The sequence below is a fragment of the Pyxicephalus adspersus genome, chromosome 3 (assembly GCF_032062135.1).
Source record: "Pyxicephalus adspersus chromosome 3, UCB_Pads_2.0, whole genome shotgun sequence".
In the NCBI taxonomy this organism is placed as follows: Eukaryota; Metazoa; Chordata; class Amphibia; order Anura; family Pyxicephalidae; genus Pyxicephalus; species Pyxicephalus adspersus.
The window spans coordinates 34,265,257-34,277,706 of record NC_092860.1 but is presented as its reverse complement, the minus strand read 5'-3'; the positions used below and the strand labels follow the sequence as shown (position 1 = coordinate 34,277,706).

The 12,450-nt window shown below is 36.6% G+C and overlaps 1 protein-coding gene across 2 annotated transcripts in view; it reads right to left on the bottom strand.

The window, feature by feature from the left end:
• Positions 1 to 12,450, bottom strand: part of DOCK8 (dedicator of cytokinesis 8) — a 92,425-nt gene that overhangs the window by 54,569 nt on the left and 25,406 nt on the right. For both annotated transcript variants that reach the window (XM_072404190.1, XM_072404191.1), the window contains exons 8-14: positions 12,267 to 12,333; positions 11,231 to 11,380; positions 10,684 to 10,764; positions 9,733 to 9,892; positions 8,974 to 9,110; positions 7,570 to 7,657; positions 7,061 to 7,223 (exon numbers count right to left, since the gene is read on the bottom strand). In XM_072404190.1, the coding sequence (XP_072260291.1) occupies positions 7,061 to 7,223; positions 7,570 to 7,657; positions 8,974 to 9,110; positions 9,733 to 9,892; positions 10,684 to 10,764; positions 11,231 to 11,380; positions 12,267 to 12,333 (846 nt within the window). The remainder of the gene's footprint in view (positions 1 to 7,060; positions 7,224 to 7,569; positions 7,658 to 8,973; positions 9,111 to 9,732; positions 9,893 to 10,683; positions 10,765 to 11,230; positions 11,381 to 12,266; positions 12,334 to 12,450) is intronic.

The window sequence follows — 12,450 nt, the reverse complement described above, 5'->3', positions numbered from 1 at the left end:
GAATGGTTAGAGTCCATGTCAGTTCCCTGCCGGGAAGATTCACCATTTCTGTTGTTCCTTGGTGACCTTTGCTGCTAGTACAGAAGGTGATGGGAAATTTAAATGTGTTGACACAGGAACCCAAGGCGGGGCGAAGCTTTTTAATCCTTTTCTAATGGCAATTGCCTTGGGGGGACTATCCTCTAAATTTATCCCCTCTTAGGCTATGTACACATGCGTAATGGTTGTCATCTGAGAAAAAGGCCATGCTTGTTTTGGGCAAAAATCTAGCATTTGTGCAGCAGTCCCCCAGTGTTATTCATCAATGGATTGGTAAAAGGCTTAATGCGAACAACAATAATACTTTCCTATGCCATAGGATGTATTGTGTTGCTTTTCCACCCCCAACCCCTCTATAGAACAACATGGTGTGTAATGTACCTGTTTGTTAATTTCTCACTGGAATCAATAATGAAAAATTATTTCTAGCAACAGAAATATTATTGCTTTGACTCTGATACACATGTATTAAAAGAATAGAAATAAAAATACAAAATTCAGAATGAAACATACACTGTGCAAAAAAAAAATATTCTGGAATGCACAACCTGCTTAAATATAATATTATACATGTACTGTATTAATTAATATTAGTTAATATTTATTGTAGAAAAATAAAATAGTGTAAAAATCAGTGTCATTCATTCATTCTGAGCATGTAATGCTTTGCTACAATTGTAACATAAATCCACTGCAAGCACCAAACCAGTGGTGCCTGAGATTATGACAACACGCCAAGTAGGGTGAAGTTCACAAAGCGGAGTGCACATTTTTATCTTGCTCTTCCATACATCTAGTTCTCATTAAACAGACCACTTTCATGCAGACAAAGCATACCAGCACATAACAATAAACAATAACACAGATAATTACTCAAGCTTTAAAAAGATTAATTGTTCTCAAGTCAGGACATATTTATTTCTTATGACCTCTGACTAGAGAACACATTCCATCTCCTCCTCTGTGTCCTAAAGATTTATTTCAAGGGGAAAAATTATGGTGAGAATTTAGGAAGTGTAATTATCCTATAGTGCTGCAAGTCACAACATATCATGACAAATAAATGGTAGAAATATTTCCTGATTTATTTATGTAAAGGCAAACAGAAGTAAATCACACCAGCAATATTTTTATAATTGCATTGTTACAACGCAATAAACTGATAAAATATAATATCTGATTGATCGCTTTGGGTTAATGCACTTTGCCCCTTACCCTTTTTGCATTGGATCATAAATTAAGTGTTTAATAACATTGAAAATTGAATGATTATTGTAATCCAGAGGGTAAACCAGCAGTTTTAGCAATTTATAAGCTAAACAAATTAAATCTAACCAGTGTTCTCTTTGAGATACCCTGCAGTAATGATGTTTATATCAGTTTTTTTAAATAAAGCCCATAATAAATTAAAGTGCTTTTGACTGCATCACATCTCTGTGCTTCTGTTAAAAATGAAATTACAATAAATGCTTAAGTGTGCATTATTAAATATCTTATATATAATCACATACAGGAACAGTATGATTTTTTAAAAATTAAAAAATAAATAAACGCATGTGTTACACTTATTATATATCTTTTAGCATACACTGAACTTGAAATAATCTTTCTCAGGCTAGGTCTTTAAAGTGGAGGTCTAGCTATACAAAACAGTCTTTGCTGATATACTCCTATTTATTTATTACACAATTACTCCCATCTGTCAATCATTTGACATGGCAATCCTAACTGTCCATACTGCATCATTAAGCTCAACCGTGTCATGAACAAGCTTGCAGCCTTTTGTCATCATTGTCACAGAATCTTGCTTAAAAGTATTTACGTAATAATGTTCTGTGTGGTAGCAAGAACCATCTACCACCACAAGAAATATGGGCCATGCATTACCTGACTGGTCAGAAGAACCTTGCAAAAAAGGTATAAATATTGCAAGGTGGGCCTAGTTGGAAGAGAGGGATGGGTGATAGCAAGAAGACTGTAATCTTTTCCATTCTGAGATTCCTATACTCCCCTTTGTAACACCCCATCACTGCTTCATTGCTCTGTCAGAGCCAGGCCAATACCTCATAGCTGTTATGTAAGTACAACAACCTCATCACCCCTGTGTGAATTACAACACTATTCAATGTAGAGCCAACACAGGGTTTGACTACCAGCAACAATGCAGGTACAGAACATCATGGCAATAGTATATATATTCCTAACTGTTAACAACACTGTTATTCGGCCCTCCCCTGTTTTCTTGGCGTCTCCTTCAATTCTGCCCTCTCATTTACCCCCCATATTCAGAAAATTTCCAGGCGCAACATCTCCAAAATCCGCCCCCTTCCTGTCCCCCGAGACCACCAAACTCCTTGTACACGCTCTTATCATCCCTCGTCTGGACTACTGTAACATTCTTCTCGCTGGTATTCCACTAACCCGACTCTCTCCTCCACAAACTATTATGAATGCTGCAGCCAGACTCATCCATCCTTCCCACCGCTCCTCTTCTGCTGCATCTCTTTGTAGTTCTCTACACTCGCTTCCATTTCACCTTAGAATCAAATTCAAGCTCCTGTGCTTTGCCTTCAAATCCCTACACAGAGTATTGTCCCACTTACATTTCTGACCTGGTAAAAAAATACTACCCCTGCCGCTCTCTCTGCTCCTCCAATGACCTTCTAATGACTTCCTCACTCATAATCTCAACACACGTGGAACGGGTCCAAGACATTTCTAGAGCTGCACCAATTCTCTGGAATGGTCTTCCTCGTTCTATTTAGCTTGCTCCTACTTTGTGCTCATTAAAAAGATTCTATCCTATTGTGTATTACTTCCCCCACCTCCTAGATTGTAAGCTCTTTGGGGCAGAGTCCTCTCCTCCTGAGTCACTGTCTGTATCTGTCTATCATTTGCAACCCCTTGGTAATGTACAGCGCTGGTTAATATGTTGGCGTTATATAAATTCTGTTTATTATTAATATTAACCACCCGACCGTTAAACCCGACCTTGATACGGGTTTAAAAATTTTGCTAAAATCGATAAACCCGAACTTTGTCGGGTGGTTAAATCCCATCACTTACCTGGTCCCCGCTGTGATGATCCGTTCTGTTCCAGCGTCGGTCTCTAAAAAAAAATACTCACCTTCTCCCCGCAGCTCCTCCGGTCACGTCCGTCCTCTTCTGTCTTCATCCGGCAAGTGCAGTGACGATCTCCGGGATTTCCCGGTGACGTCGCTGCATGCATCGGTGCGGGCGGGAGGCGTGAAATTCAAATCGCTTTGCATTGAACTCAATACAAAAAAGCTGTATTGAGTCCAATACAAAGAAATCCTTATATAATATATATATAATTGTATTATATATATATTATATAAGCTACTGTACAATTACATTATACACTATTTTTTTTTTTAAACATTTTTTTTTATGTTTTATAAAAAAAATGTTATTAATAAATTTATAAAATTTTGGACATATTTCGGTGAGTTATGCGGTAATTCGGTGAATTATAAGAAATTATTGAGTAATTCGGTGAATTATAGCCTACAATCTAAAATAAATTTCCATGCAAAAAAATGAACACTTTTTGCATGGAAGTACAGAAGTTCAGAAAGAATTAGAATACCCGGCATTCGCGTACGTGTCCCCCGGCGATTCCTGATGATGTCCGTGCGTGCGCCCGTCGATGGGGGTCGTAGCGGGAAATTCAAATATTTTGTATTGGATCCAATACAAAGTCCTGTATCCAATCCAATACAAAAAAATACAAAATATATTTTTGTGGTTTTGTCTATAGGTATGTGACGTTGGACTGTTGGACACTAGGGAGGTGTTTTAGAAAAATATAATACTATACAGTATACTGAATTATCGCATTTTCAGTATTTTTCATTTATTTATGTATTATTGTTTAAGCTGATTTTTGTGTATTTTATTAAAATTATTTTTTTTTTTACATGATTGTGTTTCAAACACTTTTTATATTCATGATATCTACTAGAACCCTGTTCAGACATATTTCTGTAAGTTACAGGTCTACAATTTAAAAAAAAAATTTCATGAAAAACAGTGTAACGCTTTTGGTACAGAAATCTAAACATCAGTGTAACGCCCAGGTGGTTAATATTATTATTATTATTATTATTATTAATAATACTAATAATAACAATAATAGTAAGCAGGGTGGGCTGAGGGATGGACTTTTAAAAGGCTTAGTCACCTTTCCCTAAATCCTAGCCCATTGTTTTTTTATAGATTGACTACACTGGACTTCGCCAGCACTATACATAACTTATAAATGCAGAGCATCACAAAGGAATAACACTTTACTAAACTGCAAACAACATATTGTTACTGGATTTCTTTTACTCTGTAACTAAGCCACCTAAAACAACCAAATCAAATGCTTATTTTATTCTTGTAGTTAATAAAATGAGTGTCTTCTGACACACTAAAATTTCATCCACTCTTTCATTTCATTTTTACCATGACAGAGTCTTTGTTAAAGTGCCAGCTTGTGGTGAAAGTGTATACTGATGATTCACTGTCCAAACAGATGTACATTGTACTACTCTGTCTACTTCATTTCCTCAGTGTGTCTTTTGTAAAGCCAATAGCCGTCCATTCAGCTTTGATAAAATTAGGATCTTTGGCAGGACTGTGAGAGAGGGGTCTGCACTTCCTGATGAGCTGTAGTCTATTTTACTGGTTCACATTACCTTCTTATTTGCCTTGTCACCGAAATGTTAATGGGACTAATACAGTCCCATTAACCCACATTAACCTAAAACCTACTTTTTTTTATAGACGGGGTGAAGTCGGCAATAGTCGGCAAATGTGCTGAAGCCATGAGTGATCAAGAAGGGTGTCACTGTCTCTGTGTCCATTGCACAAAGACTAGTGAGGTGCACAGGAGAGTGGGGGTCTTTTTACAGGCACTTAAAAAAAGTACATTTGCTGTCTTTTTCATAGAACTTTTTTAAATTTAGTTTTTAATGGCAGTAATTTTTTGGCTGCCATTAAAACCTAATGTCAGCCAAGTTGACTGAAAGTTAGTTAATGTATAGAAAGGGTTACAACTTCTGTTACTTTTTATGGCTGTTTGAATATTTATTAGAAAGAAGTTCTCTTGGATCCTAACCCAATGACACCAGAACTATAAATAAAAGAAACAGAAGTCACTGTGACAGGAAGACAAAGACAACAATAAAAATCTCAGAGGTTTTCCCGTTTCTCTATTCTACCTCTGTTCCTGATAGAGAAGTTCCCTGCTGATTTCTCAGCCTTGTCTTTCTGTCCATAGAACTTAATAAATGGGAAGACTTGGCAATACCCACAGGGTACAAATAGAATCGCAAAAGCATGGTATGTTAAAATGGTATAGTAAACTAAAAGAGTTATAAAATGTAAATGTATGCCTAATTCACTCAGCTTTAACATAAACATAATGTCTGTAACTAAAGCCCTTCTAATAAAAATTTACTAGGAGCTGTATTTCAGTAAAAGAGAAATGAAAATCTCTGTAGCCAAAAACTTTTTTTTTTTTTTACTAAGTTTTGGTTATTTTTGTATCTGTTTTGCAGATGGGTCCATACTGAGAATTAGGACAGGCATCAGGAACATTATAACTTGTTTGTGCAGGATTTACATGATCAGTGGTTGCCCAGTGGCTAAAGAGGATTGTCTCGGGACTTGGATAGAGCAGTGGCAGGGAAGACAAACGGTAAAAAGATACGGACCAGTCATCTCTGGAAGACAGCACAGTAGAAGCATATCTGCACACAGCAGTAAGAGCTTACCTCCAAACCATTGCAGCACAGAATTTGGCAGAGTTTTGCCAAAGGTCTAAACAGATTTTTATTTTTTGGCATTACTATGAAGGAAAGAAAAGTGATATGAAAAACATTTTTTTTAGGGTGGAAAGTGTTGAAGCTGGTCTGGTTGGATACTTCTGTTGAATTTAGTGATTTAGTGATATTGCCCAACCCCTGGGTGACATAGCAGATTATAGACAAACATTTGGGGCAGCATCAATCAGGTGTGCCTAGAACAACACATTCTCTAAACACAGCCCTATCAGTATTTCTTTTTATATCAGCAAGATAAGTGAAATAGTAGTAAATGAAACCCTGTTTACCTTGGTGTTAGGTCACCACCTAAAATACAGGTAAGAGCATTTGATTTAGGTGTGTACTACCAGGTGTTTTATTTTGTACTTTTTACCAAGTTATTAAATATTTTAAACTTCACAGAAGTCACATCTGATACAACACAAACTCCAGCATTCAGTATCTAGTTTATAATTATGGTGTATAAAGACAAAAAGCAGTTTTGTGAATAATACCAGGATAAGCTATTTTGATGCAAGGTAGCAGAGTGAAACATGAAGTTTTATGCACACAAATATCACAAAGTTTTCACAGCAAGCGGCAATTCGGTTAGAGTATATAAATGTATGCATGTAATTGTATTGAAGGTACAGGAACCCATGCTACAGTTCTTTGTTCTCCTAGTGGTTCCTGACTATTATACTTCTCTGACAACACTGTATCTCTACAGATCAGAGCTTGATTGGGCACACAACCTATTTGAGAATATTTGAGGGATCCGGAGAGAAAAGGTGAGTACTGGCGGGAGGACTTCAAACCACCATCTTGCCGTGCTGACGAAGTGGAGGCTGGTGCCTATTACTGGCACCGAGATGTGCCAGAAGACTTCACCATCAGTGTTGGTGAACAAAGCAGAGTGGAGGGGTATGCAAGTTTCCACACTAATCCTGGTGATTCTGCTAGCCGTGCTAACTTCAAGGCCCGGTGGTTGACAGCTGAATTAAACTGCAGCAATTTTGGACAGCTGCTCATGAGCGCCCCTGACCATTATGCACCTCCTCCCTAGACCTATTTACTGCTTTTACTCATATATTCTTCACTTTTTTAATGTTTATAAACCTCTACACCTTCCTCTACTTTCCATCAAAATACTCTGAAAGGCAATATATAGCAATCAAATATACACTTCTGGTGAATCTGATTCATACCTGTATGTGGTGTGGGGAACATAAACTTCCTTGACTGGAAACTCTAGAATCTCTTTATTTAAACGAGATCGACCTTCTGAAATGGGCTTCACTAAAAGAAGCTCAGGAGTGAGACAGCCACTCATCCCGTCACACACAGGGGATATTTCAAGTTTTAGCAACCCTTAAAAAAAGAAGAGATTAGTTCAGCTATAGGCATAAATAGAACAAACACTATATGCAATTCAAATGAAGCTTCTATTCTCATTTCTGTATATAGTCAGTGGGGGAGTATACAAACACAGCCATCCTGGTCCTTAATTACAGTTAACAGCCAGCAATTAGAGTTTCTACAGACATACAGTATGAGTACTGGCTGTCTATTAAAAAGTGATAATAATAAGTTGGTTATATATAAAAACAAGGAAAACCAGCGTCTTACAGCTGACACAAAGGTTGTATGTGTTAGAAAAGGCATGCTGTGTCCATAAGTACTCTATACTTCCTAATACATTGATGCACATCCTTACCTGGTATACATTTTGTTCTCCTTTGAAGAGATCTCTTATAGTCTGCTAGGTGCTTAAATAAGTCTTCATCGCTCAGTTTATCTCCTTCCTAATACAAAAAAAGCCACACAACAGCATTAAAGAAAACATGTGTTGGTCATAATTAAAATCATTACATGGCATGGCCACAGCATTTATGAATTAGTTTATACTTTTATTGTTAAATGTATATCTGGTGCATAGAACTTAGAAGCACACTTTTGGTCCCATAACTCTCCTTTTGTCATTTAGGTTTTTCTTCTTCATCTATCTGCATTACTAAGACCTTTTTTGTAGAGTATGTACATTCCAATTTATTAACAGTATTAAAGTGCTTGCTTTTGAGAGAGACATAGCCATTATTACTATTTCTAGTCTCTCTGTAGGAGGCATAATAAGCAGATTTATTCTACCAGCTTTACTATCAGCGGTGTACATCTTCTGACTTTAAGAGAAGGTACTGCTGCAATTACTGCCGACTCAAAATCTGTTTATTTGAAATATATCTGCACATTACTGTTACATCATCACTCAATCAACTTTGAGTGTATAGTATAGTTTCTTAATGCATACTTTTACCATGTGTGACAGACTGGGCAACTTGGCACATTAATGCACAATGTTGTGTGATATACAAGGAAATTGTACCCTGTTTTCAAAGCAAATACCACACAAATATTCTGGTCTATGTAAAATAAAATTTTATTACAATTGTCTATTGATCGATACCCAAATAAAGGAAACATCATGACTCGAATAACGAGTCCCTTCCAAATTCTCATTTACAATGTATGGCCCTTGTCTTATATCTCCAATACTAGATCTCCTTCACAGTAAATGCTCTATACCAAGACGTATTCATGATGAAATGTTGAGTTGACACATTTAACACAGGCTAATTTACTAAAGGAGATACAAATCTTCACTCAAAATCTGTGAATAATTAATTTAATATCCTAATCTAATAAAAAGCAAATTCCTGTCCACCTTAATGAATATTTTTAATTTTTTAAAAAGTGTAAACAAAAGTTTGTATACTCTGTGTATGTCATGCACTTTGGTATTACTAAACATTCTATTTCCATTTATGTATTTGTAAAGTGCTGACATCTTTCACAGCACTCATCTGAACTTTCAAAGAAGCTCACAATGTAATGTCCCTACCATAGTCACATGTCATTAACAATCTCTGACCAATATGGGGGGAAACCCTTTAAGGTACAAATATGTTTTTTGGGATGTTGAAGGCAACCTTTGCAAACACAGGACAATACATACAAACTCAAGAATTAGAAAGAAATACAAACTTTGTACAGTTTCCTGACCAAGATTAAAACCTTGGATCCTAGCTCTGTAAAGCCAAAGTGCTAGCCACTGATAATTTACCTGTCTGAAGAAAATGTTGTGTGTAATTGTCGTTGGTTTAAATGGTGATGCTGAGCTTTCGTCAATTGAATTCCCTCTCTCAGAGATTCTTCTTGGTTGCGGGAGTGAAGCTCTTCTGTCACTAGATGATGCTCTGCCTATGTAGATAGGAACAGTTCAATAAAACAAACTATTACAAACCAGACAAGAAGGCACACATTTTAGAGATGTGATTCTATATTTGAAAGCCAAATACTAGAAAACCTAAACTTACTTTAAAAAACTTAAAAAAAAAAACATGCTTGGTATCAACAAATCTCTTGTCTGCCCCATGTCACTGCTGTTGTCAGAAAGGGCATAGAAAAAGAGGTAAACACCTTAACATTCCTTAACAGTACTCTCTTTCATTACATGCTCCCAATATTTCTGGATCCCACAAACCTCTGTTTGGATTATGATCTGTACTAATAATTTGGTATTTACAGGTACCTGTCACACACTGCCTAGTGCGGTAACTGAGAATAGTACCTTGGGAGGAACATGCAACAGAATATATATCTCCCAATAGGATTACACTGGCATAGATAGGATGCTCCTTAGCACTTAATAAGAGACTGATGATTTATATAAATCTATTCAAAAGCCTTTTCTGGCAAGCTTTGAATTAGGCCAGAGCACCATATTTTAACTCTTCCTAGACTTTTCCTACTACAATTTAAAATGTGTAATCTCTAAACCTGAATACCATACTCTGAGTGAGGTAAATGTACTAAAATATACCATTTATGCTTTCAGTTTCAGGGGCTTCTTTCTCCAGTGTCATAACGTTGATGCAGCTTAGTAGACTAATTGGTATCCAAGCAAATGGCATCCGATATTTTCCCAAGCGTTGACAAAAGGTTTCGGCCTGAGATTTAAGTTTATCTACTTTTTCTTTAGTCTGCAATAAAGATAAACAAACCAAACAGAATATAACACTGTTATAGTTAAAAAAAACACATTTGAAAAAATATAGTCATTCTGCATCATTACAAAATGAAAGCTTCCTACCATAAATGTGTTGAATATGTGTGAAACACTTTATTTTGCACCCAGGGACTACATGTCCTAAGAAACATTGTTGTAGCACTGTATGATCATACTAAATAGGTTCCCACCACCAGCATCCGTTAGTGTTGGCACCCATGACCCTGGCACTGATATGCCAGTTGTCTTCCCTTAAACCATTTCAGGTAGGTAGTAACCATTGCATATCAAGAACATGGCACAAAACCTGTCACTTCAAAATGCCCTGACCCAGTCTTCAAGCTATTACAATCATGTTCTAATGCTTGTAATTTTCCTGCTTGCAACACATCACCTTCAAAATGGATTTTTTACTTGCTGTCTAATATATCCTACCTGTTATCAAATGCTAATGTAAGAAGATAGTTCAATATTTTGGCTGTGCACACTGTGTACAGCAAAAAGAAAAAAAACTCTGACCAGGTACTATGAGAATGCATACACTTCAACAATATATGGTTAGTCAATTTGCCCTCTCATTATTCTGTGTATTTTTTTTAAATCTCAGAATATACCTAAATTTTTATTGGGGGGTTTCTAAACTTTCTAAGTTGAGAAGTTTGGTTGAGAAAATTGTTAATATTGCGGTATCTTTTTCAGTTTCATTTGCAACTGTTTGTACTTATTTTTTTTTGAGAATGCATAAACTAAACGTCAACAACTTACTTTTCCACCATCACTTTCTTTTAATACCATGTATGGTTCAGAACATTCTGAAATTTCTCCCTGCTGAAGAACCTTTTCAATCTGTCACATGGGGAAAAAAACAAAAGTTTGTTTTAAACTAACAAATAAAAAGGAACAAGCAGTTTTGTATTTAGTTGTACACCAATAACTGTACAAAGCTATGAATTTTCTTGGTTATCTTTTCACTCCTTTATCCCTTGGGACTCTCAGCAACAAAAACCTGTTTAGAATTGGAAGCACCTGTGCCTGCACTGCCAATAAACTTGAACAGGCCTGTCAGCTGTATTGGCCTATGCAAGTCTATGGAGAGGGAGTGCAGAAAAGCAGCGCTTATATAAACGATATGTGCACGTGTTAAAAAATACACGCATCCCATAGAGACTTTAGTCTTAGCAAATGTACACTTTGAAGCCTTAAGAGTGACACAAAACTTTTTTTAGACTTTTTTTTTTTTTTTGCATCCAGCATGTAGTTTGTTTAACTGATGCCTCAAAAATTGGTGGATGAGAAGAAATGATAACCTTACCTTAACCACTAGAAATATATCTTGAGAAGGGTAAGTAATAGAGAACAGCGCAGTTCTGGCTTGACTTGAAGGGGTTACACTGGGTGTATGATGGCGGAGGTAGTTCTTGAATGTGTCTGAATTCAAGTCGCAGTGAAAGTTCTCTGAGATCTAAAAAATAGAAACACACAACATTGAACCAAGTTTTAAATTGTAATTTTTATTTATTCAAGTTTGGAACTACAAACTATATTCTTACTGTTAATTTTAATATCTATACGAAGATATTTTTATATTTTATGGCCTACTATTATAGGAATAACTTTGTCATGAAGGATTATTCAGGAGTTTACTGCTTGTGTTCAGTAAAAGGGGCTCCCTTCTTTCAGCTCCTCTCCTCGAGAAACAAAAAGGAATAGAAAGAAAATCCCTCTAAAGTGGTGGAAAATTTCCCCCTAGACAGTTGTTAGTAAAACAAATTTCTTCTGAATTCCTGTTCCAGAATAACACTGTAGGTGACAATGATTACCAGCAGATAAACTTAAATTGTAGTTAAATGGAAATTAACCCCTGTGTAACCTATTAAACGAGATTATGACAGCTGCTATAGCTTTACCTTTTGGTATACAGTTGTACTTGGTGTAAAATGGAGCTGTACTTTTAAACAGGAACAGTCATTTAAAACAGCAGTCACTAACTGGTGGTCTGTGAGAAAAATTTGGTAGTCCGCGCTTCTGTCCCCCGACACGACGCGCCCACTCCCCTATCACAGGCTCAGACCTGCTTGCTAAACATCCTGGGGGGACAGTAGCACAGGGCCAGTGGACGCAACAACCCCTGCACTACTTTCCCGCCAGTATGTTTAGCAAGCAGGTCTGAGCCTGCAATGGGAGAGTGGGTGGGTTCTGAAATCATGACGTCATTCTGGGGGAAGTGTACTCCCCTTTGACTGACACACAGTTCCCCCCTCAAGCAGGGGATTTAGAATTATGAATGTAGTGGTCCATGAGCTCTGAAAAGTTGGGTAAAACTGATTTCAAGTATGACATTTAATTACCTTTTTACGTTCTTTACAGTCATATAGTGCAATGCTTACAAAGAGCGGCTCAATGTCAATATCAAATCTGTATGGGAAAGAGGAAGTGAAAATGCACATTTAAAACAGCACACTATACCTGTATATATATATATATGTCTCTTCAACGTAAATGAAGGGCAATAAAGCACTTAAAATACTTCTA